The sequence below is a fragment of the Gekko japonicus genome, unplaced genomic scaffold (genome assembly GCF_001447785.1).
Source record: "Gekko japonicus isolate JY-2015 unplaced genomic scaffold, Gekko_japonicus_V1.1 scaffold737, whole genome shotgun sequence".
NCBI classification, from domain to species: Eukaryota; Metazoa; Chordata; class Lepidosauria; order Squamata; family Gekkonidae; genus Gekko; species Gekko japonicus.
The window spans coordinates 98,187-123,535 of record NW_015173695.1 but is presented as its reverse complement, the minus strand read 5'-3'; the positions used below and the strand labels follow the sequence as shown (position 1 = coordinate 123,535).

The window sequence follows — 25,349 nt, the reverse complement described above, 5'->3', positions numbered from 1 at the left end:
TATTCAAAGAAAAATGGGGGGGGGGAGAGGTCTGAACATAGACAAAAAATGTTTAATCAGTATAAGTTTTAACATGTGTACACCTTAATAAATATTTGTACTTTTATATGTATATTGTTTAGCTTAACCCTTTTGGTTCGCAGTCCTATCTTGGGTTGAGTCCCCCCCCCCTTTTTCCAGTTTTTGTGGCAAGCAGGGCCAAGGCCTTCTCAGTGGCGGCTCCTACCTGGTGGAATGAGCTCCCAGAGAAGATCAGGGCCCTGCGGGTCCTCTCACAGTTCTGCAGGGCCTGCAAGACGGAGCTCTTCCGCCAGGCCTCCAATTAGGAGCCGCCACTGGCACCACCAGCAGCTATCTCGTGGCAATAACGGATAATGGGATGGCCCATTATAAAGATCTAGCCACAATATTGCAATGGGTCGGTACCGCTGAAGCAGGCTTTTGGGTAACATCTATAGGTCACCATCTTGATGCGATCACTGAGCACTTTATTACTGTTAAATATTCTTGTTTTATTTTGCTTTTAATGTTTTATACCGGCACATGTTACCCTTGTTTGTGAGCTGCCGTTTGCCCGTTTGCGGGGAGGGCGGGATAAAAATGCAATAATAAATAAATATAAATAAATAAGATGGGGATCCCAGAATCGCCTGGTTCTCCCGGGCCCTAAAGAGGCCAGGTTCTGTGGCGGCCCCTCACTGGTGGAATGAGCTCCCAACTGACTTCAGGGCCCTGCGGGACCTTTTGCAGTTCGGCAGGGCCTATAAAACAGAGCCCTTCCACCAGGATTTCAAGTAGGGTGCCGCTTGAACACCATGGCCCTGGCCCTAACATCAACATCACCGCCAACTGGACAGCTAACAGCCTGGCAGGAGCCTGGACTAGGGTGTAGGCGGCCATTCAAGTGTTGACAGAACGTTGCCATCTTTTAGTATCGTATGTACTGAGCAGTCACGGTTTCTTATTGTAATCTTAACTTAATCTGTTTTACCATATTATGGAGCTTTAATGTATATATGCACGTGTATGTTTGAGTATCGTATGTACTGAGCAGTCACGGTTTTATATTGCAATCTTAACTTAATCTGTTTTACCATACCATGGAGCTTTAATGTATATATCCACATGAAAGGTTGGTAGTTCAGCAGTTCAAGACCCGAGTGCCGCATGACGGAGTGAGCTCCTGTCTCTAGTTCCAGCTCCTGCCAACCTAGCAGTTTGAAAGCAAGAAATTGCAAGTAGATAAATAGGTACCACTTTGGTGGGAAGGTAACAGCGTTCCGTGCACCTTGGTGTTTAGTCATGCCGGCCACATGACCACAGAAATGTCTTCGGACAGCATTGGCTCTTCGGCTTTGAAACGGAGATGAGCACCGCAACCCTAGAGTCGGACTCGACTGGCTTTCGAGCAAGGGAACCTTTACCTTTACCTATGTTTGTTAGCTGCCCTGAGCCCGCCACCGTGGGGAGGGCGGGATATAAATGTAATAAATAAATAAACTATAGCACAGCGGGCCTGTAGCTACAGTTGGGGCATCTCAGGGCCGGGCTGCTCCCTACTCCAGCCCTCTCTTTCTCTCTCATCACTTTTTAAAACTTTTACCCTCTCGTCACTCCTGACACAGTGCCCCCCAACATATTTAAATGCCCCCCCTCAAGTAAAAAAATAATTTAAAAAATCCTGGCTGTGGCCCTGCACAGCAGAAAGTTTTATATCCCGTGCCCGTAGTCCAGTTTGGGGATGGGATATCTCTGGTTCCAAGACACTTGATTTCCTCTGGCAGAACCAGATTCGAGTACAGCGGCATCTCAAAGACCACCACAGTTTCTCGTGATATAAGCTTTCGTGAGTCGAAGCTCATTTTGTCAGATACAATTGGGTTGAAGACCCATCGCCTTAATGAATCTTCGTTCTGTTCGTGTGGGGTGAATCTTCGTTCCGGTGAATCTTCATTCTGTTCGTATCTGTCGAATCTTCGTTCTGCTTGCTCCTGGAAAAGCGAACTTTCAGCTCTCAAAAGCTTATACCCTGGAAAATTGTGTTGCCCTTTAAGGTGCTACTGGACTTGAATGTTCTACCGCTACAGACTTAACATGGCTACCCACCTGAAACTATCGTGAAACCGGCTGTCGTCCAGGGGTTCTTGTACCACAAGCAAGAGGAGTAGAAGAGCCAGTTTGCTGTAGTGGTTAAGTGCGCGGACTCTAATCTGAGAGAACCGGGTTTGATTTCCCACTCCTCCACTTGCAGCTGCTGGATGACCTTGGGCAAGTCATAGATCTGGTAAGAGCTGTTCTTGAAAAAGAGCAGTTTCTGTCAAGAGCTCTCTCAGCCCCACCGACCTCACAGGGTGTCTGTTGTGGGGATGGGAAGGGAATGGAGTTTGTAAGCCACTCTGAGACACCTTTGGGTAGTGAAGGGCGGGGTATAAATCCAATCTCTTCTTCTTCTTCTGTCAGAGCTGTTCTCTCAAGAGAAGTTTCTCTCAGAGCTCTCTCAGCTCCACCTACCTCACAGGGTGTTTGTTGTGGGGAGGGGAAGGGAAAGGAGTTTGTAAGCCACTCTGAGACACCTTTGGGTAGTGAAGGGTGGGGTATAAATCCAATCTCTTCTTCTTCGTCTTCAAAGGCCTGACATTTTCTTGAGGTATTAACTAGCCCATGTGAGGCTAATGAGGTGGTTAACAGTGTTGTTTGTTGTCTTCTGCAGGTTTTAAGGAAACTGCCTTCCTTTATGCCATCTCTTCAGCAGGGCTGACCCATGCCATGGCCAAGGCTTGCAGTGCTGGGCGCATGGAGCGCTGCACCTGTGACGAGGCTCCTGACCTGGAGAACCGCGAGGCCTGGCAGTGGGGCGGCTGTGGCGACAACCTCAAATACAGCAATAAGTTTGTCAAGGAGTTCCTGGGGAAGAAATCCAACAAGGACCTGAGAGCCAGGGTGGACTTCCACAACAACCTGGTGGGCATGAAGGTGAGCGCATGCTGGGGCCACGTGGCACGGAGGCACCTGACGTGATGACGAGTGCGTGTTTGATTGTGCACGTTGTGACCGCACGGCGGAGTTGGACTTGGCCATAACTAAGATGCCTTCCTCGGTTTTCTGGGCGGTACTCTTGTCTTTCAGCAACAGCAGCCTGATCAGCTCTGGAGATGTTAGCAGGAGCTGATGAACACATGAAACTGCCTCATACTGCATCAGACCCTCGGTCCCTCAAAGTCAGTATTGTCTACTCAGACTGGCAGCAGCTCTCCAGGGTCTCAGGCAGGGGTCTTTCCCGTCACCTACTGCCTGGTGACCTGCCAACCTAGCAGTTCGAAAGCAAGAAATTGCAAGTAGATAAATAGGGACCACTTCGGTGGGAAGGGAACAGCGTTCCGTGTGCCTTGGTGTCTAGTCATGCCGGCCACATGACCACGGAAACGTCTTCGGACAGCGCTGGCTCTTTGGCTTTGAAACGGAGATGAGCACCGCAACCCTAGAGTCGGATTCGACTGGCTTTCAAGCAAGGGAACCTTTACCTTTACCTTTTACTGCCTGGTCCTTTTTAGCAGGAGATGCCAGGGACTGAAGCAGGGACCTTCTGCATGCAAAAGCAGATGCTCTACCACTGAGCCACAGCCTCTCCCAGTAATAGATTGACTGGGCTTCGATAATAGATTGTTTCAGGGCTCTTTTTGTAGTAGGAGCTCCTTGGCATGTTAGGCGACACACACCCCTGATGTAGCCAATCCTCAGAGAGCTTACAGAGCTCTTCTTACAGGGGCCACTGTAAGCTCTTGGAGGATTGGCTACATTAGGGGTGTGTCGCCCACGGCTCCTTTCGTAGCAGGAGCCCCTTTGCATATTAGGCGACACACACCCCTGATGTAGCCAATCCTTGGATTTATTTATTTATTATTCACATTTCTATCCCGCCCTCCCCGAAGGCTCACAGGGCACATTGCCAGATAAAACAATAAAACAGTACAAAATATTAAATTACAACCCCATTAAAATAGAATTTGATGCTCCTCTCAGCAAAATTTCCAATCTACAAGTTCTACAAGCAAGATGGCTATCCCTAACCGTCCCGTTCTCACCCATAGTGCAGCGATTTTGGGACCTAGATGTGCGTGCCCCATCATGATGTCCATATATGGGGGATAGATGGTGACAAGTGCGATGGTAGTGCACTAGTGGTGGCGGCTCCTATTCGAAAGCCTGGCGGAAGAGCTCCGTCTTGCAGGCCCTGCGGAACTGTGCTAGGTCCCGCAGAGCCCTGATCTCCTCTGGGAGCTCATTCCACCAGATAGGAGCCGCCACCGAAAACGCCCTATTCCTGGTCATGTTGAGTCTAACAGAACGGGGACCTGGAACATCCAATAGATGTTGGTTCCCCGACCATAGTGCCCTTGGGGGAACATGTGGGGCAAGGCGGTCCCGTAGGTAGGCTGGTCCCTGACCATATAGGGCTTTAAAGGTAACAACCAGCACTTTGAAGCGAACCCGGTAAGCTATTGGCAACCAGTGCAGCACTTTCAGCACAGGCTGGATGTGATCCCGTCTAGGAAGATCCATCAATAGCCTGGCTGCAGCATTCTGCACTAGTTGCAGCTTCCGAATTTGCGACAAAGGCAGCCCCATGTAGAGAGCGTTACAGTAGTCTCTTGGAGGATTGGCTACATTAGGGGTGTGTAGAATTCAGAGACCCCAGAGAGCTGCTGCCAGTTTGAATAGACAATACTGACCTTAATGGCTGGAGGATCTAATTCAACCGGAGGCAGCTTCATGTGTTAGTCTTGTGTCCTGGGTTCCAGTCCTGGATGGTGCATACACATTTCCCTCCGTTAAGGAGGTGGGTCCCATACCTCCATGGCATACTTTGTACACAGGAGGTCCCATAGGCAGCCCCTGGCCTTTCCGGTTAAAAGGAACTAAGTGAACAGCGCTGGGAAGTACGAGACTTTATTGCAGCTAGATGGATTTGTGGAGCGTGCAGCTGTTCTCATGTTCATGTGCATAAATTGGAAGGAGTTGGCAGCAACTGCCCGTGTTCTGAGCGAATGGCTTCAGAAGAAGAAGAGAAGAGATTGGTTTTATACCCCGCCCTTCACTACCCAAAGGTGTCTCAGAGCGGCTTACAATCTCCTTTCTCTCCCCCTCCCCACAACAGACACCCTGTGAGGGAGGTGGGGCTGAGAGAGCTCTTGACAGAAACTGCTCTTTTTCAAGGACAGCTCTTATCAGAACTACGGCTTGTCCAAGGTCATCCAGCCAGGTGCAAGTGGAGGAGTGGGGAATCAAACCCGGTTCTTCCAGATTAGAGTCAGTGCACTTAACCACGACATCAAACTGTGTAATGGTGGGCCATTCCTTGCTTGTGGGCTTTCCAGAGTGACATCTGGCTGGTCATATAACTGCTGGACGAAAGGATCTCTGACGCGCATGGCAGTTGCATACAGCTGATGTCCGAGGCGTGGCTTCCTTATTCACTTGGTATCTGAGTGCTGAGAAAACATCATGAATGGTCACTGGGGAAATGGATGTTCCCCCCCCCCCCCCCAGTTACCAAGGCTCTTGTGGAAGATTTTTGGAGTAGTGTCTGGATTCTGCCACATTTATAAATTGCCTTGAATCACAAAGAAAGGCAAGATATGCACACAAATAAATGAACAAATAAATATTTCATTTGAACAAATAAACAAATAGATAAGAGGAGAGACTGGGTTTCTACCCTGCCTTTCACTCGGAGTCTCAGAGCCGCTGACAAACCCCTTCCCTTCCCCACACAGACACCCTGTGAGGTAGGTGGGGCTGAGAGAGCTCTTTCCAGAACTGTCCTTGAGAGAACAGCTCCTGTCAGAACCATGGCTTGCCCAAGGTCATCCAGCAGCTGTAAGTGGAGGAGTGGGGAATCAAACCCGGTTCTCCCAGATTAGAGTCTGTGCACTTAACCACTACACCAAACTAGTAGTGGGGGGGGGGGGATTGGATTTACACCCCGTCCTTCCCTCGAAGTCTCAGAGCAGCTTAGATAGTCTTTCCCCTGCCCACAACTGACACCCTGTGAGGGAGATGGGGCTGAGAGAGCTCTTTCCAGAACTGTCCTTGAGATAACAGCTCTGACAGAACCATGGCTTGCCCAAGGTCATCCAGCAGATGTAAGTGGAGGAGTGGGGAATCGAACCCGGTTCTCCCAGATTAGAGTCTGCGCACTTAACCACTACACCAAACTAGTATGAGGAGAAGGAGGAGGAGATTGGATTTATACCCCGCCCTTTGCTCAGAGTCCCGGAGCGGCTTACAAATTCCTTTCCCTTCCCCTCCCCACAACAGACACCCTGTGAGGCAGGTGGGGCTGAGAGAGCTCTTTCCAGAACTGTCCTTGATATAACAGCTCTGGTGTGCCCAAGGTCATCCAGCAGCTGTAGTGGAGGAGTGGGGAACCGAATCCGGTTCTCCCAGATTAGAGTCTGCGCACTGAACCGAACTACACCAACATTCGCTTTTGACCCCATGCTCCCAAGGTGACCTTTGAGCCAGATGATAGTTGCTTCAGGTTTTCCCCAGGGCTTCAGGGGTCATGTCCTAAAACAGTGGCTGCGTCCCAGGAAAGACCCTGCCGTCTTTTGCATTGTGTGATCTTCGTCTCTGTAGCAAGGGCACTGCCTGGAGAAAAGTGGATCGGGATCCATTTCCTAGGCAAAAGCACCCTTCTTCCCACTGGCAGGGTTCTTCCACGGAAAAGCGTCTGCTCCTTGGAAACAGTACAGAAACCAAATCATGTGAGTTTGGCACTCCCATGAGGGGGGAAGATGAAATGAACCAGACCTCAGTTAACCCTTTTTTTTTTGACACATCCTTTCCCACCTGCTTTTGAAAGAAACGAGGAAACGGTTGGCATGGCTCCTTCACAGTGAACGGTCTTTCATTGGAGGGGGGTAGGGGTTAAGAATCCCTTACCCAACAAACGGTGGTTGATGTTGCAGTTGAGGTTCAATTTCAGAGAAAACAAAGGATGCCTGCATCGAGATTGGAGGGGGCTTGTAGAGGTAAACTGAAGCTAATAAGATTTGGGAGAGAACAGAGTGTTTGTAGGACTGTAGGCTGCAGAGATAGCTTTGGATTTGTGCATGGCGTCTTTATTACCTCCCCCAGAAGTAGCCAGTACACACTCACACATACGCACCTGGAACATCAGACATTCTAAGCATGTCGGAGTTGTGGAAGCTCACCTTTGTGACCTTTGTGACAAAGGTCAAAAACAGTGCCGTGAAAGCAAAGTGATGCATGCGATAACCAGTGCAGCAGGCTGCAGCCCTTTTGCAGTTGTTCAGCTGCACAGTCGAGTCCAACTCTTCGCGACCCCATGGACCACATCACGCCAGGCCCTCCTGTCTTCCGCCGTGCTCCGGAGTTTGCTTAATTTCATGTTCGTTGCCTCGATAACACAGTCTAACCATCTCATCCTTTGCTGATACCTCCTTCTTTGATCTTCAGTCTTTCCCAGCATCAGGGTCTTCTCCAGGGAGTGCTCCCTTCTCATTGGGTGGCCAAAGGATTTGCGCTTCAGCTTCAGTCTCTGGCCTTCCACGGAACAGTCAGGGTCGATTCCCTTTAGGATTGACTGATTTGATCTCCTTGCAGTCCAGGGGACTCTCCAGAGTCTCCTCCAGCACCATATAAAAGGCACCCTCCAGGACTGCAGCTATTATACTGCAGTCCTGATCCCTTTGTAAAAAAATATCCTCCTGAAGACGTCTGTTTTGCACATTCTGCAGAATAATCGAGAGGAGCGCTTCCTGCCCTCGGTTCCACGAGACAGGAGCCACAAAAGAGAACGCGTGTGTAGCATTGGGGGGTCCCACCACCACGAGCATTGTAGTTTGAGGATGCCGGGAGACGACAGTCATTCCTAGGATAACTTTTCTAAACTACAGTTCCCAAGATTCCTCTGTCTGGTCCGGCACGCGCAGAAGTCGCACGGCAGGCGCCTCGGAAGGTGTCTCCTCCACGGAACAGGCTTGGTGGTCCGTCAGCTGCATGGAATGTTGGTTTTCCATGACACAAACAGGCCTGATCATAACAGGTCTCCGAGGGCTCCGTAGACTTGTTTATCCCCCTCCCCCCAGCCCGTCTGAAGTCCCTCGAACTAGTAACAAGCAGAATTTTGTTTCTTCTCTACCAGGAAACTTTTTATTTTCGGTTTAGATAACTGCTGCTCAAACATTTCCTGGGCGACGCAACGTTCGCCCTGCCAAGTTTCAGATACTTTCCCTCTTTTCGCTGCAAGAAGCTCCTGGAGGGGATTTTTCTCTCTCTCTCCTCACACCCTCGAGGGCTCAGCTGTGGAACTTAGCTGCAAAGCGGGTGAAATAATCGCCTTCCCCGACCCCGTTGCGCCCATTTCATGCCTCGCTAAGTGCCTACGATATGACCTCAGTGGGCATGACGAGGCCAGCTTGTCTGGCGGGAGAGATGAGGTAATTAACCAGAAGGGCTTCTCTCCGGGCACCCTTTCCCCCCCTTTATTGACAAGCAGGAGCTTTAAGAATATGTCGCTTATTAAAAAAGCAATTTTCTCTTCTGCCAAAATCCACTTGAGCTCACTCAGCCATTTTTGGGGCGGGGGGCAGGCGGGGGGAGAGCGAGAAAGAAGGAGTGAGAAACCACAGACCCCCCCTCCCTTCCCGAGCATTGGCAATGTACCGGGTGATCTCCGTGCGGGTAAAGCCGGGTGGCTGGAGTCAGCTCCCGTTGCCGCCCTTTCTGTCTGCCGAAAATATCCCCTGTCCCTCCTTGACTCTCAGCCCTCCCTTTGTGTCCCGTTAATGAAAAAAGTCGGAGTATTAGCCCACTCGATTTGTTCCGCCCGACCCGAGTTAAGCGATGATTTAATTAAATTCCCTTCCCCCCCCGCTTTTTTTCATGTTTCTCAGCAAAGTATCATTAAACATGACTTTCTAACTACCTCTTTGGAGCGTTGCTAAGTTCCTTAATCCCTAGAAGGCTGACCCCCTTCTTTCTTTCTCTTTCCACCCCCTCCCCCTCCTTGAGGTATGTCTGGTCAAGCATATCTTACATGTCTGAGGGGCGCTAGGAAAGGGGAGGCAGTTGCCCGGGGCAGTGGAAAAAGCTGTGTTGCCTTTCTTTCCCCCCAAACTTGCTTACTTGTGAGAAAGGGCGGGGGTGGGTGGGAGGCAGATGCGGTCGACCGCCAGGTGGTAAGCTTTCCTGTCTGGATGGGAATAGAGGGCATGGGTTGTCCCATCACAGATCTCTCAGTGTCCTGCATTGTTTGCCACTTCAGGCTAAGTCATAAGAGCATAAGAGAAGCCCATGTTGGATCAGACCATTGGCCCCTCCAGTCCAACACTCTGTCACACAGTGGCCAAAAATACCAGGGGCCATCAGGAGGTCCAGCAGTGGGGCCAGGACATTACAAGTCCTCCCACTGTTGCCCCCCCAAGCACCAAGAATACAGAGCATCCCTTGCCCCAGACTGAGAGTTCCTATCTATACCTGATGGCTAATAGCCACTGATGGACCTCTGCTCCATATGCTTATCCATAAAAACTTAAGAGAAGCCAATATTGGATCAGGACAATGGCCCCTCCAGTCCAACACTCTGTCACATAGGCGGTCCAGCAGTGGGGCCAGGACACTAGAAGCCCTCACACTACTGCCCCCCCAAGCACCAAGAATACAAAGCATCACTTGCCCCAGACTAAGAGTTCCTATCTATACCTTGTGGCTAATAGCCACTGATGGACCTTTGCTCTGAATGTTGATCCAATTCATAAGAACATAAGAAAAGCCAGTGTTGGATCAGGCCAATGGCCCATCCAGTCCAACACTCTGTCACACTGTGGCCAAAAAGACCAGGTGCCATCAGGAGGTCCAGCAGTGGGGCCAGGACACTAGAAGCCCTCCTACTGTTGCCCCCCCCCACAAGCACCAAGAATACAAAGCATCACTTGCCCCAGACTGAGAGTTCCTACCTATACCTTGTGGCTAATAGCCACTGATGGACCTCTGCTCCACATGCTTATCCATAAGAACATAAGAGAAGCCAATGTTGGATCAGGACAATGGCCCATCTAGTCCAACACTCTGTGACACAGTGGCCAAAAGTACCAGGTGCCATCAGGAGGTCCAGCAGTGGGGCCAGGACACTAGAAGCCCTCCCACTGTTGACCCCCCCAAGCACCAAGAATACAGAGCATCCCTTGCCCCAGACTGAGAGTTCCTATCTATACCTTGTGGCTAACAGCCACTGATGGACCTCTGCTCCATATGCTTATCCAATCCCCTCTTGAAGCCGTCCATGCTTTTAGCTGCCACCACCTCCTGTGACAGTGAATTCCAACTCTACTACCGTAGCTACCCATCAAAAATCCTTGATTGGCGCTGACTTGGATAACCAAGGCAAGCCCCATCTCATCATATCTCAGAAGCTAAGCAGGGCCGACCCTGGCACGTACTTGGATGGGAGACCTCCAGAGAATACTAGGATCAGGAGGCAGAGGCAGGCCATCGAGCCACTTCTCTGTACGTTCATGCCCCAGAAGGAGTCACTGGAGGTCGCCATGACTTCCAGGCATGGCCACACATGCACACACAATGCAAAAATACCCCCCCCCCCTAATTCCTGTGATTAGATCCCTCAGTGTACAGTTCTGCTGGGGGGGAAAAACGACTCTGCTCGGTGATGGGGAATTATGGGTATGTTCCACAGGGTTGTGAAACGGGGACTTAACACTCATCTCCATTTCTCCCTTTTGAACCTGCTCCTTTGCAGCTGTTTCACTATTACCTCAAGTAGAAGCAAAACCCACAGAGTTAAATCCACACCAGTTTGGCGTGGTGGTTAGGAAGCACGGACTCTAATCTGGGAGCACCGGGTTTGATTCCCCACTCGTCTACATGCAGCTGCTGGTGTGACTGTGGGTCAGTTAGAAGTTCTCTCAGAGCTGCTCTCTCAAGGACAGTCCTCAAAAGAGCTCTGTCGGCCCCACCTACCTCACAGGGTGAGAGCCAGTTTGGTGTAGTGGTTAAGTGTGCGGACTCTAATCTGGGAGAACCGGGTTTGATTCCCCACTCCTCTATTTGCACCCGCTGGATGACCTTGGACAAGCCATAGGTCTCTCAGAGCTGTCCTTGAAAAAGAGCTGTTTCTGTCAGAGCTCTCTCACCCCCACCTCCCTCACAGGGTGTCTGTTGTGGGAAGGGGGAGGGAAAGGAGTTTGTAAATTGCTCTGAGACTCCTTTGGGTAGTGAAGGGTGGGGTATAAACCCAATCTCCTCCTCCTCCTCCTCTTCCTCTTCAGGAAGGGAAAAGGAAAGGAGATTGTAAGCCGCTCTGAGACTCCTTCGGGTAGTGAAAGGTGGGGTATAAATCCATGCAATCTTTTCTTCTTTTCCTCGTCCTCCACCACTACCACAGGGTAACACAAGAATCTGTGTGATTCTGCCAAGAGAACTATAGTACACTTCAAGTGCTGAAGAGAGTAGTTGCGTGGATCCAGCCAGGAAACTGCCTTACTGGGTGTCTACATGATAGTGTCATTAGTCATCCCTTATCCTCTAGAGTATGGCTCAGTGGCTTAGGCCTTGCATTTTCCTCTGTTTTATGCACGAGGGATTGCAAGTTCAAATCCCCGTTGTAATAGCTGATGAGGAGAAATGCACCCTTGCTTGGGATGTTTTAGCATAGGGCTTCTCAAACTGCTTTGCATGTGGGAAGTCCCAGGTTAAAACTGATATGTTTCCAGTTAAAAACACCGTCTTGTATCACATCTGGGATCGACATGCTTGAGACGTTGAGAATAGAAAGTACTGGGATATAGAAGGGTGCATTTGGCTATTTCTGACGCAGAACTGTTCCTGAAATCCCCCATTTCATTTCGTATCAGGAATACCTGAAACAAAACAGGGCATTCTGGGTGCTGTTTCAGATTGGAGATATCCAAATGCCCCTACAACTGAGTTTACATGTATCAGTGGCTTTTTCACATGCCTGTATAATGGGTGAACTACAAGAAGAAGAAAAGAAAGAAAATGAGAATTTAGTAGAAATTATGCCAGCTAAGTAAGTCTCTAAAAAGGTAAAGGTAGAGGATCCCTTGCTCGAAAGCCAGTCGAATCCGACACTAGGGTTGCGGTGCTCATCTCCATTTCAAAGCCGAAGAGCCAGCGCTGTCCAAAGACATTTCCGTGGTGATGTGGCCGGCATGACTAAACACCAAGGCGCATGGAACGCTGTTACCTTCCCACCGAAGTGGTACCTCTTTATCTACTTGCAATTTCTTGCTTTCGAACTGCTAGGTTGGCAGGAGCAGGAACTAGAGACAGGAGCTCACTCCGTCATGCGGCACACTCGGGTCTTGAACTGCTGAACTACCGACCTTCCACAGCCTGCAGTTCAGCGTCTTAACCGCTGCACTAATTCTGCAAGTTGTAGGAAAGTAGATAAAGAGTTGCTGGACCCTGAAATTCCTGTTCTGTTTGTGATACTATGCCTAGGTTATGTACTAGACCAGGGGTGTCAAACATGTGGCCCGAGGGCCGGATCAGGCCTGTGGAGGGCTGCAATCTGACCCGCAAGGCCCTGGCCGTTTCCTGCTTCCTTTTCCAGTTCTGCTGCTGCAATAACTCAGAGCAAGAGGTGTCAGTTATCAGAGATTGTTAAGTAGCCAAAATATTGCAAGAGTGCTAGTGTTTTAAGCTTGTTTTATTTAAAGTTTAAAAAATCTTTAATTGTGTTTGTGTCCTTTATCAAGTTTATATCTCCGCTCCCTGGCATTACATTTTACGGCACACATGGCCCGGCCCAACAAGGTCTCATTTATGTCAGATCCGGCCCTCATAACAAACGAGTTCGGCACCCCTGGACTAGACACTTGCTATTGTAAGAGAAGAAATCCTGGAGTTGGCTTTAGTTTTTGTTGTTGCCTGTAGGTCATCAAAGCTGGCGTCGAGACGACCTGCAAGTGCCACGGTGTGTCGGGGTCGTGTACCGTCCGGACGTGTTGGCGGCAGCTCTCCCCCTTCCACGAGATCGGCAAGCAGCTGAAGCAGAAGTACGAGATGGCGCTCAAAGTGGGCAGCACCACCAACGAGGCGACGGGCGAGGGGGACATCTCTCCCCCAAAGAAATCTGTCCCGGGTCACGGCGACCAGATCCCAAGGACTACAGACCTTGTCTACATTGACGACTCCCCGAGTTTTTGCTTGGTGAGCAGGTATTCGCCTGGCACTTCGGGCAGGAAATGCTACAAAGATAAAAACTGCGAGAGCATTTGCTGCGGCCGAGGCCACAACACCCAAAGCCGGGTGGTCACCCGGCCTTGCCAGTGTCAGGTCCGCTGGTGCTGTTACGTGGAGTGTAAACAGTGTACGCAGCGAGAAGAGGTTTATACCTGTAAGGACTGACGTGCCCCAACTGGATCGCCCTTCGGGATGAGAGTCTATGATGCGTACGTATGGAGACAAAACAGGGTTGGAGGGTAATGGAGAGCTGTGCTAAGGGATGTCAAACGTAAGGCCCAGGGGCCGGAATCGGCCCATCCAGGGCTCCTATGCGGCCCGCGAGCAACTGGTGCAAGGGAGGGAGTGCTGGGGGGAGTGGGTGGAGCCACTCCATTGTGGCTTCAGCACGGCAGAACAACCTCATCTGCAGCAGTCAAGCATCGTGGGAGTATCTGCCCAGTGCTGCACTGCCGCCTCTCCGGTCCGCCCGTGTGGCTTTTCCTGTGCACCCCCCCCCCAGCCCACGGGGCCTTGCAGTGAGGATACACCAACTCGAAGCTTACCAGCTGCTTCCCTCTGTACAGTTTATATCTCTGGTACCTGGCATTACGTTTTAAGGTACACAAAGGGACATTTATGTCAGATCCGGCCCTCATAGCAAATGAGTTTGACACCTCTGGTAAGGGACACGGTTCTTTTAGCTGCGCACTGATTTTGGAGGTCCAAGCATGTGAAACCCAAGTGGTTGTTGAAGTGGAGCAGATGCTGATTTGGGGGTGGGGTGGGGTGATGATTGCCCAAGGAAAAGCTGTTCACCTGGATGGGAAGGAATGCGTCTTCTGCCATCTTTCGAAATAAGGAGCTTCGGGGGCCCGATGAACTCCTGGCCTGTAATCCAGATGATCTTGACCTGCTTTAGATACCTTGAGAATCAAGATCTGGAACAGCAACTGTGCTGGAAGGAAGAATTATTTATTTATTTATTTATTTATTTATTTATTTATTTATTTATTTATTTATTTATTTATTTATTTATTTATTTATTTATTTATTTATTTATTTATTTATTTATTTATTTATTTATTTATTTATTTATTTATTTATTTATTTATTTATTTATTTATTTATTTATTTATTTATTTATTTATTTATTTATTTATTTATTTATTTATTTGATTTATACCCCGCCCTCCCCGCAAGGCGGGCTCAGGGCGGCTTACAGGTGGCAACGCCAATATAAAACAAATTTAAAAACATTTATAAATCCCACAATACAAAAACATTCTTAACAATTATTTGACTAGAGTGCTCTAGGCCGTCGATATGATGGCTGAGTGTGGGGGATAGTTGGCACCAGGGGTCATTTCGTAGAAAAAGAGCTAGGGGGACTCATTAGCATAACTCATTAGCATATGCCACACCCCCTGACATCACCGGAAGTGTGTCCTCCCCACAGCCGGCGGCGACCTCCAGCGGGCACCAGCAGGGAGCTCCAGGCCCCACCCTCCCGCACCTCACCCGGTGGGATGGCGTCCCCCCGCATCCCCCCCCAAATGACCCCTGGTTGGCACTGCTTTTTGATTGATTGATTGATTAAATTTCTACCCTGCGTCCCGGCCACTATGAGACTCCGAGTGAAGGGCGGCTTACATAAAACACCTAAAATTTTAACAATACACATAAATATGTTGTCGAAGGCTTTCACGGCCGGAGTTCGTTACTTGCTGTAGATTATCCGGGCTGTGTAGCCGTGGTCTTGGCATTGTAGGACCTGATATTTTCCCAGTAGTAATGTTCCCTCTAAGCTTTGGAGTCTTGTGAGCAAAAATTCTGTTTTGTGATCTAGGCATTGAAGTTGAGAGCGAGCGACTTGACGACTGCATAACTAGCTCTGGAGCCCTCCTTCCTGAGCTAAGACAAAAACGTGTGAGCTGGAGGCTCAAAAACTGTGAGCTAGCTCACACTGACTCAGCTGAGGGGGGACACTGGCTGTGACTGGTATCCTCAGAGGTATAACATGGAAAGATGGTACGATTAGAGGAGCGGTACAGCACATTGAAAAGACACAGGTTTTAGTTGTAGATTTTCCGGGCTGTATGGCCATGGTCTCGGCATTGTAGGACCTGATGTTTCGCCAGTAGCTGTGACCGGCACCCTGCCTACCTGCTTTAGAAGAAGAAGAGATTGGATTTATACCCCGCCCTTCACTACCGAAAGGTGTCACAGAGCATCTTACAAACTCCTTTCCCTTCCCCTCCCCACAACAGACACCCTGTGAGGTAAGTGGGGCTGAGAGAGCTCTGACAGAAATGGCTCTTTTTCAAGAACAGCTCTTATCAGAACTACGGCTTGCCCAAAGTCATCCAGCCAGGTGCAAGCAGAGGAGTGTCCCAGATTAGAGTCCGCGCACTTAACCACGACGCCAAACTGGCTTTACCATTTTTCTTCTTACCTTGACACAGAGAGTACTCCATCTTTCTGTGTTATACCTCTCAGGATGCCAGTCACAGCTACTGGCGAAACGTCAGGTTCTACAATGCCAAGACCACGGCCATACAACCTGGAAAATCTACAGCAACCAATACACATAAGATAGATTAACAACAACCATTGAACAATTAAGCAATTTTAAGACTATAAATATAACAAGGGGCGGATCTGCGATACTCGCGGGGGGGGGAGGCAGAGGAGGAAGCAGCAGGAGGCCCTCACTGCTCTCTCCCCCACCCCCATCCCGGCTCGCCCCTCACTGCTCTCTTCCCCCCCCCGTGGCGGCGGGAGGCCGGCTGCAGAGCGTTCCCTGCGCATGCGCAGGGGACGCTCTGTCAGTTTCGGGGGGATTTAAACATCCCTCCGATATTTTTTACAGGGTTTCTGATTTTTGTGCACACCTGAGGACCGCCCCACGTGTGCACAAAACTCTCCCTCCCCTCCAGGTCAACCCGATGTGCGGAAATAAGTATCCGCACACCAGGGGGCGACTTCGGAATTAGATATATAGATAAAGTGCTAGTATCGATAAATTCAGTAATTTCACAGCAGTAGTAGTTACAGAATTCTCTCTCTCTTCGCAGTCAGCTCTTTGGTCTTCTTAGATTGTCTTAGGCGGCTGGCTCAGGCTGTAGTTAGAAATCCCTGGGGGGGGGGCAGGGCTCTCCCGTCTCAAGCGGTCGGTTGGTGGTGGTGGTGGCAGCTCCAAAAGCCTGGTGGAAGAGCTCCATTTTACAGGCCCTGCGGAACTGCAGAAGGTCCCGCAGGGCCCTAATCTCTTCTGGGAGCTCATTTCCACCAGAACGGAGCCACCACCGAGAAAGCCGATTCTGGGCCCCTGGTTGCAGTGCTCTCTCGGGTACATGTGGGGAATGGTGGTTCCCCAGGTATGTAGGTCTCTGGCCATAAAGGGCTTTAAAGGTCAGAACCAGCACCTTGAAACGAATCCAGTATGCTACAGGCAGCCACTGCAGTGCCTTTAGGACAGGCTGGATGTGCTCCCGAATAGGGAGTCCCATGTGTGTAAACCCCACATCCTGTCTCTTGAAGCTCCTAGTATGTAAATGTGGCCTGCTTGAAGGAAGACTTTTGCTTTTCTCCTTCGGCATTTTGTAGCGGCTCATGTATCTAGACATTAAGAAACATGAGAGTATCTCCCCCCCAAAAAAACAACAACAACAAGCTTTATTCTAATCCATTTCTCACTTTTTTTTCACTTGCAGCCTTCATTGTCTACTTTGTACACTATGAAAAACCACTAGAGGCCTTCTTTAAACAGTCTAAAGACAACTGCTGCCCGTTATCTTTTGTCCGATTTCCTCGTACCTCGTATCAGTCCAAAGTCACTCCGTGGAGGCTGCTTAAAAACCTCAACGCAGATCGTCTCCCAACTGACCCGACGTGCTGTTTTGCAAGTCCGTCTTCTGGTGGTGGGTGGAGCCCTGTTGCCTCGTGGAGCCTAATGCTGCTTAGACGTCCCTCGAACTGAACGGTCAGCCGTTTTGGACAGGTTTGCACCTCCCAGGATCCTACTTCGCTAGGACATCATTCCGTTTATTCTGCACAGTGGCCGTGGTGGTTGAACCCGGCGCCATCGCTCGACAGACGTTTGACGTTTCTTTAAACCACTAGCTTGAGGTGTGTATTTTAAAAATTATATTAAAAAATAAATAAACACCAAATGGCAAATGCCAGTAATTGGATTCCAAGTGGCCAGTCAACAAGGATAAGGGGAGGGGGAAGAAGATGGAGAAGAAACTGAAATCGCAAGAGTGACCAAAATGCACACGCATTGTGGGCTACTGGACCTCCTTCTGCTCCTTTGTTAATGAGGATATTACAAATTATGACACCGACATCATGGCTTTTCTTCAACAACACTACTCGGATCAGAGGTGGCTGGCTGATTTCTGCGTGAAGTGCTCTTATCGGTGGCGGTGGAGTTGGGCGCTTCCAAAGATGGCGCTGCTTTGATTCTCCAGTAGTCGCAAGTCCTCTATCTTAATCCCTTGACCTGGTTTTCGGTGGAAGCTGGATACGTTACCCTCTGCACGGCTTCCACTTGCCCTGCCGGAGCCACCCGGCCTTCCGAGGACAAACCTATCTCTACCGCAGCTTTCTTTAAAATAAAAAAGAAAATAGTAGCCGCTTGTATTTAAGCTATATTCTTGTGCGTCTACTGGGAGGGGATGGAGTTGGTGTGCTTGGGACCCGACAACCGAGTTTCAACTTGGCTTGTGGATCGACTATCTGGAGGGTGGCTGAGAGGCACGGAAATGGCATGCTTTCTCTGCTTTGATTCAGGACTCCGCGGAAGCGGGAAGACTGCACCCATGGTATCTTTATGAGGCCAACTGTAACAGATGTGAAACTCAAAGATGGCCGGGCCCCCCTCCCTCTCCACCTCCGGTGGCTCAGCGTGGCTATGCACAGTGGACATTGTTGACCTGAAATGTCATTGGCTTCCGCACGGGATAGAGCGGTCCCGAATATTCGGAAATGGTTGTACCTTACTGTTTTAACGAATGGAGACTGAATAGAAGCCTGCTATTCGGTGTGGATCGATATATGCCTAAATATAAATATTGAACATTTATTTATTAAGCCTTTCAGAAGGACATTCTTATGGTTTCAATGTGGTATTGTGTCTGGTCCCCTCTCGGGAATTCTCTCCCTCTTTGCCCGCATGTGTCGCTTAGTTTCTGAAAGTATCTCAACAACGGCTCCCCCCCCCCCATCAAAGATTCGACATGACTGCTGTGTGAGGCGTGCCCCGTTTTTCACTTTGGGGGATATCTGAACCACTTGTCTTAGTCTGATTTCTTTGGAAGAAAGGGATCCAGATCGGTCCCTTCTGGACGCCCCTCATTCAGTACCACAAATCCCGTGTGGCCAATTTTACCTATTTTGCTGTTTTAGGGGATGATGCATTCCCCCCCCGCAACAATTAGGTGTTTCCCCTAGAGAGTTTTTCTGATGGCCTCCAGTTTTCCCTCCTTGGCGCCAATAACTAGATTGGTCCTTGTTTCTTACAAGTGACCATCGCGAGAGTTAGCGATTGAATTCCATGGTGGGGTAAGGCACATTGCTTTTTCTGCCGCTGTGTCCAAGTGGGAGCGGGACAGGATTCACTTTCTTCAAGGTTTCCTAGTTAGCCCGGGGCCCTCCCACCCAAGGCGACTTGTACTCGAGGCCATACCAGTCCGGTAGACTGGTTAACCCTTGTCAGTTGCAGACCGGTCTCCCAGGACAGATGACAGGATGGACCTAACCACGCGTGCAGTTGGCTGGGATCGAGCCGGCGTGTCTGATGTCTTGCGGTTAGTGCGTTGTGAAATCATCCTGGCCCTGCCTGCTACGGTCACCGTATCTTTGATCACCTTTGAAACCCTCATGTCCAAGTGGGGGCGGGACAGGATTCACTTCCTTCAAGGTTTCCTAGTTACCCCGGGGCCCTCCCACCCAAGGCGACTTGTACTCGAGGCCATACCAATCCGGTAGACTGGTTAACCCTTGTCAGTTACAGACCGGTCTCCCAGGACAGACGACAGGATGGACCTAGCCACGCATGCAGTTGGCTGGGATCGAGCTGGCATGTCTGATGTCTTGCGGTTAGTGCGTTGTGAAACCATCCCGGCCCTGCCTGCTACGGTCACCTTTGATCGTATCTTTGATCACCTTTGAAACCCTCATGTACAGAAATGATCCAAGTTTCTGTAGCAAAAGAACAGGCATTGCTGACTTCTTCTTTTTTAAAAGGCCTTGTTTCTCTGCAATAAATGCAGATTTCCCGGCACCGCTATGGCAAGAAAGGCCCGGCTTTGGAAGATGACAGTTGGCAATGCGTGTCGATCGCGACTTAGACAGGAGGGGAAGTCTTTTCAGAAAACAGTGTGAATAGCCTTAGTGAGCAGCTAAGCCCCGCTGGTATGAGCAGAAAAGGGTTGCCAGACCACCACCCCCAGTAGAGGTGGGGGTCCCCCGTTGCCACACCCTACCACCCTAGTGCCAATCAGCTGGCTGGTGGGGGGAACTTACCCCGAAAAAGAGGGGAGGCCCAGCTGGTATGCAGTGACATGTCTATGTCATGGCCCACAGTACCCGGAAGTGACGTCATCACATCGAGGTGACGCTCTGGTATTTCGGCAAAAACTCTATGGTAGAAGCCACATTTACTATAGAGTTTTTGCCCAGATACCAGAGCAACTGCGTGATGATGTCACTACTGGGTTGCGTGGGTAGGGACATTGCTCTTCTGGGTCACGCAGGTAGGGGCGTTGCTCCCTCCTGATCCCGGTAAGTCTCCTCCAGCCCCCCCACTGGTTGCAAGGAGGGACGAGGCAACCCTAAAACAACACTTGGCACTGGAGCAGTTGATAGAAAATTAGGACTCGGGCAAGTAGAGGTAAACAAGGTTGAACTGGAAACAGCAAAATGCCCTTGCTGGGTCCTGCACACTGCAAATTGACTCCTATGCAATCTACTTAGAAGGAAGTCTGTGCTCAGTATGGTTTACTCCCGAGAAAGAAGGCATGGGGTTGCAATCCTAATGCTTCGTGCACCCTCACGCCTTGCTTCTAGGGGAACTGGTTTCGCCTTGGCATGGTCGGCCCTGCCTTGAGTGGTAGGTTTTGGGCTACCCTTACAAAAGTAACCGGCCATCAGTCATTTTATTCAGTATGTTTTTGCCACCCTGGAGGCACTCTGCTGGAGGTTTCTGCTTTGGGTTCTGAAATTCGTAGGTTGCCTCTGGTTCCTTGGAAGGGACCCCGCGGGTTTCCCCGCAGAGCCCCGCGGGTTTCCCTGCAGAAAAGTTGAAGCCCTGCGGATTCGAGTTTTAGAGTATTAAATGCCCATCGGCTTGTGTTCATGTATGGGGGAAATCGTAACATTTCAGACCCCCCCCCCAAAAAAAACAAGTCTCTGCAACATCTGGGAACCTGATTCATGTTGCATCCACTTTTTGGACATCTTTGCATTGATTTGAGCGTCATATGTGAGGCGGGGTGGGGGAGCAGAAAGAATCAGATGGGGAACTCCTCTTACAGCCCGATCCTACACTGCTCCACTTGGCAGTAAGCGCCAGAGCAGGACTTACTCCTGAGTAAGTGTGTGTAAGATCAGTGCTTTTCGAGACAGAGGCAAAGGAATGAATGAACGAACTACTGAGTGGGGAAAGGTCTTTGTGTTATAAATTCACGCACTGAAGCCAGCGTGCTTTCTGTAAGTATTTAAAAAAAGGAGTGTATTTATGTTAATGCAAATATTATTACTTTCTTGTTGTATATTGTAAATAGTAAGGTTTATTCTCCTGTGGCTGAAGTTATAAATGTCCAAGAGTAACGAGGCACATGTGTTTAAAAGGTCGAAGCAGGTGTAATATACAGAGTTATCCTTTGGGTGAGTGTATTCTATGGCCTTAAGCAACTCAAGGTGATAAAATTGTACACGAGCTGCCATTTTGGGGGCTGAGGGGGGGGGAGAGGGCTGTCCTCACCAGTAATTGTGCCTTTTCTAGACGCCTTAAACTTGGAAATGTTCCAGACCGGGATTCAAAAATCTGCTCTGGGAGAATCCCGAAAGCTGCCTTATTCTCAGTGGGGTCTTCAAACTGACCCTCATGCTTATCACAAACGTCCTGTCTTTGAAACCCGGGTGCCGTGTGAAATAAATGGGGGGGTTGGTATCTGAAGAAAGCTCTCCTTGTGTCTTGCCCATGGAGGACGAGTGAGTCTTCGATGGGTGAGAACCAACAGACATCTGCTTTTCATTCACAGCAGGCTGTTGTAGACTGATGTTTTTAGCAAGTGCCAAAGTACTACCAAAGCCACATCCTTTTTGATTTCCAAATCACAGATGCGGGGTAAGAAGACGCTGCCGTGAACTTCTCGGTTCACCCTAATGCTCTGTAGCGTATATCCATGGGAGGGAGAACACCCCCCTTCTTCATAACAGTAAAGCACATCTTGGAAGCATTCCATGGGGTTTGTGAGAGGGTCATGTTTATGGGTTCAGAAAAGCAGTGTCGCATACCTGTCGGCTCCACCTTGAGGTGGTGCTTCATGCCGTCAAACTCCAAGGGCCAGTAAGCCAAACCTGGCCTGTTGAGACAGTGGAATGGATCCACGTGGGGGTATGAGACGCATCAATGGTCTCCTCCTGTTCAGGCTGATGACTCTGCCGTGAGTCTTAACTTCAGGTGGATCGATTTCTGTGGGGAACAGGTCCGTTTGGCTATGGAGTTGACAGTTTCTATGACAACAAGGGCCGACACTCTCTCAGTAGGCCCCACGTAGGCCGCGTAGCTTGCCAGAGGCCCATAGTTTAAAAAAACCCGATCTCTTCCCTGATGTTCCTGACCTTTGAGTCAACGTGGCAGGCTCAGCCTGAGAACTTTGTTGAGCCATCTTCCAAAGGTGGTCTTCTCTATGGGCTTCTGCCGCCGCCAAGTCCACTCTCCATGAACATTTGACTGGGCCTCCTGGGAACAAGAGGTTCCTGCCGAACCAGCTCTCCATGTTTAGAGCTTGAATTTTCACCACGCAGAGTGAAAATAAAGGCATCCCTCTCTTCAATTCACTTGGCAGTGAATCTAATTAGAGAAGGGTAGAAGCTGGCTCCAAAAGATCTGTCCCGTTAATGGTGGGCGTCTTCCTTAAGTGGCAGACTCATATTCCTCCAGAGGAAAGGTGATATCTACACTACACTACATACGGGGCTTGGGGGCTCGAGCGACGACTGTAAACCAGCCGAAAAGGTGCCCTGTCAAAAGCATGATGAGAGTAGAGCATGCTCCAGGAGGCAGTGGAAGGTCAGTGGCAGGAAAACTAATGAAGAAGGGGAAAACCACATACTCGAAGTCCTTCTTAAGAGGCTATACTGTACGGGGAGATGGGGGGCAATTTCACAATGGATCTTCCCTCCAACAAATTCCTTGGTTGAAATGGGGCAAACTTGCCTGACTTTGGGGATGGCTTTCTTGGAACTCCCCAGGAATGTGGGAAGTGACTTTGTGCCCTGATTTCCCCGTGAGAACTGAGCATGTTGGTTGCCCTCTAGAGATCAAAGAATGTCGAAGAAAATTGGCTTTCCGAAGGGTGCAAGGGGAAGAAAAGCTGGCTTTTGTTCAGGCTCGTAAGATCTTATGGTTTCCTGGAGGGCATGGATTGGGGAGATTTCTGAACCAGAAGCTTGACTCCCACACATTCCTTCTGGGCCCCAACTTTTTAGGCCCGTTTGGGTTGATGCCTCTTTTTCAGTCGATTCAACTGGCTTATTACCAAAAACTCGGCGCTTTCTCGAGATGCTGAAAGGTGTGAGAACGTATCAGTTGCTAGTAGGAGAGGCCTCTTTCAGTGCTCTTGAGTGCCCATTCGACTGTATTGCGCCAAAGGTGTCTGCCGCTAATTTTTAGCCCTGCCAATTAAGTTTGTGCATTTGTGTTCAGCCTGACAGTCACAGGCGCGGGCATTTGGAAGATCGCTTCACCCTGCCATGTTCCCCAAACCAGCTTATGGTGAAAATGTCTTGAGAAAATGGCTGCCTGCATCAATGTTTTGATTTTCCCATTTTGGATACTTTCTCTCCAATATTTTTAGACCCAGAAAGGGTTGCTGGCTCCCTGTTTGGCGGCAGGGGGTCCCCTGACCCTGCTGCACGTCAGCTGGCCGGTGGGGGACGTACTGTGAGTGGGAGGGAGGCCCAGGCTACATCGCCAGCAATGTTGGTAGCATTACTCCTACCGTGTGCCGGAAGTGAAATCATCACATCGGTAACATCCAGATGACACTCTGGTATTTGGGCAAAAAAACTCTATGGTAGAAGCCATTTTTCGCCATAGAGATTTTTGCCCAAATACCCGAGCAGTGCTGGGATATCCCAATGTGATGTCACTTCCGGTATACACCAGAAGTGACATCACCATGTTGCCATTTTTTGCCATAGAGATTTTTGCCCAAATACTTGAGCAGTGCTGGGATATCCCAATGTGATGTCACTTCCGGTATACACCAGAAGTGACATCACCATGTTGCCTGGGGCTCCCTCTTGCTTTTGGCCAATCCTCCCCATCCCCTGCCGGTTCCTAAGAGGGACTTAACAACCCTAGATCCAGGGCCCATCTCTGATCCCCCGCGTTCTCTCAGAGAGGCGGCTTCTTGTGCACACTCATGGATGATGTTCCTTCTAGAAGGGTTGTGAGGAGCAATAATATATGAAGGATTTGTGGAGTATTTTCCTGAGGGGAGGGGGGAGGGAGGGTGGTTTTTAACGTCTTATGGGAGCCTAAATTATTTTTCTCTACCTCATGTGTACAGCTTTGTAGGTATAAATCTAATTTCTTGAGTGACTGTGGAGAATGTATTTAAGTTATTTAACTTCTTTGTATAACAAATGAGAACAAATGAAGCAATAAATGTATTTTAAATTATACACAGCGCCTGCTTGCTCTTTGGCTGAGGTGGATGGTGAATGGGGAAGGGGTGTGTGCCTGCGTTTTTTTAATGACTCTGGTTCGATACAGTTTCTTTTGGGAGGTTGTCTACACTGGCGTCCCCAACGTAGTGCCCACTAAGTGTTTTTAGAAAGTGGCCAGGGCTGGGCGGGGCTCTCTTGCCCAGTAGGGCTTCTGATTGGCTATACAGATTATTTAAAATGTCGCTTTGGCAGCAGGTGCCACCACAACAGAAGGCTCTTCTCTGTGTGACTGGATGTAAGCCATGGCAGCATAAGAATCAAGTAGGAGATTTTGTCGAAGGAAATGGGATGAAAATGACCCTCTTGACCATGCGCAGCCATTAAGGAACATATTTGTACTCCCCTCATTACATAGTCCCCTACTTGTGTTTGGAGCCATGGTGTATGTCCTGTCAGCAGAACTTCCAGAAACACCCGGATTTCTTTGTGTTGCCAGTGAAGCCGGATGACTGTTCAGTTTTCAGTTCCAGAAGGGCAGACTTCATCTGTTCTTCTATACGTCTCATGTTCATTCTGCCTTCTTTCCACTTGAACCAAGGCTGCTAGAGAATACCGGGACCATGAGGGCATCGCTTCATGTGACATACGTGTGGCAAGTCTTCTGAATGGACTGTCATCTGTCACCTCAGGAATCTACCTCAACAATTGCCCTAATGGTTTTCCTGTGGTCTCCCCCCCCCCTTAGCTTGTGGGCAATGTTCCCTCTAAGCTGTGGAGTCTTGTGAGCAAAAATGATACTTTATGAGCTCCTGGCATTAAAGTTGTGAGTGAAGAAGAGAAGAAGAGATTGGATTTATACCCCACCCTTCACTACCCAAAGGTGTCTCAGACCGGCTTACAAACTTCTTTCCCTTCCCCTCCCCTCCCCTCCCCTCCCCACAACAGACACCCTGTGAGGTCGGTGGGGCTGAGAGAGCTCTGACAGAAACTACTCTTTGTCAAGAACAGCTGTGCCAGAGTTATGGCTTGCCCAAGGTCATCCAGCCAGGTGCAAGTGGAGGAGTGGGGAATCAAACCCGGTTCTCCCAGTTTAGAGTCGGCGCACTTAACCACTACACCAAACTGAGTGAGCGATTTGGCTGCTGCATAAATTAGTTTGCTCTGGAGTCATCCTTCCTGAGTGAAGACAAACGTGTGAGCTGGAGGCTAAA

At 49.6% G+C, this 25,349-nt stretch overlaps 1 protein-coding gene across 1 annotated transcript in view; it reads left to right on the top strand.

Annotated features, from left to right (window-relative positions):
* WNT9A (wingless-type MMTV integration site family member 9A) overlaps window positions 1-17,242 on the top strand; it is a 21,325-nt gene extending 4,083 nt beyond the window's left edge. Inside the window, exons 3-5 of the mRNA XM_015423185.1 lie at window positions 2,711-2,973; window positions 12,943-13,218; window positions 16,947-17,242. Coding sequence (XP_015278671.1) covers window positions 2,711-2,973; window positions 12,943-13,218; window positions 16,947-16,985 — 578 coding nt within the window. The 3' untranslated portion in view covers window positions 16,986-17,242. The remainder of the gene's footprint in view (window positions 1-2,710; window positions 2,974-12,942; window positions 13,219-16,946) is intronic.
* The last annotated feature ends 8,107 nt before the right edge of the window (window positions 17,243-25,349 follow it).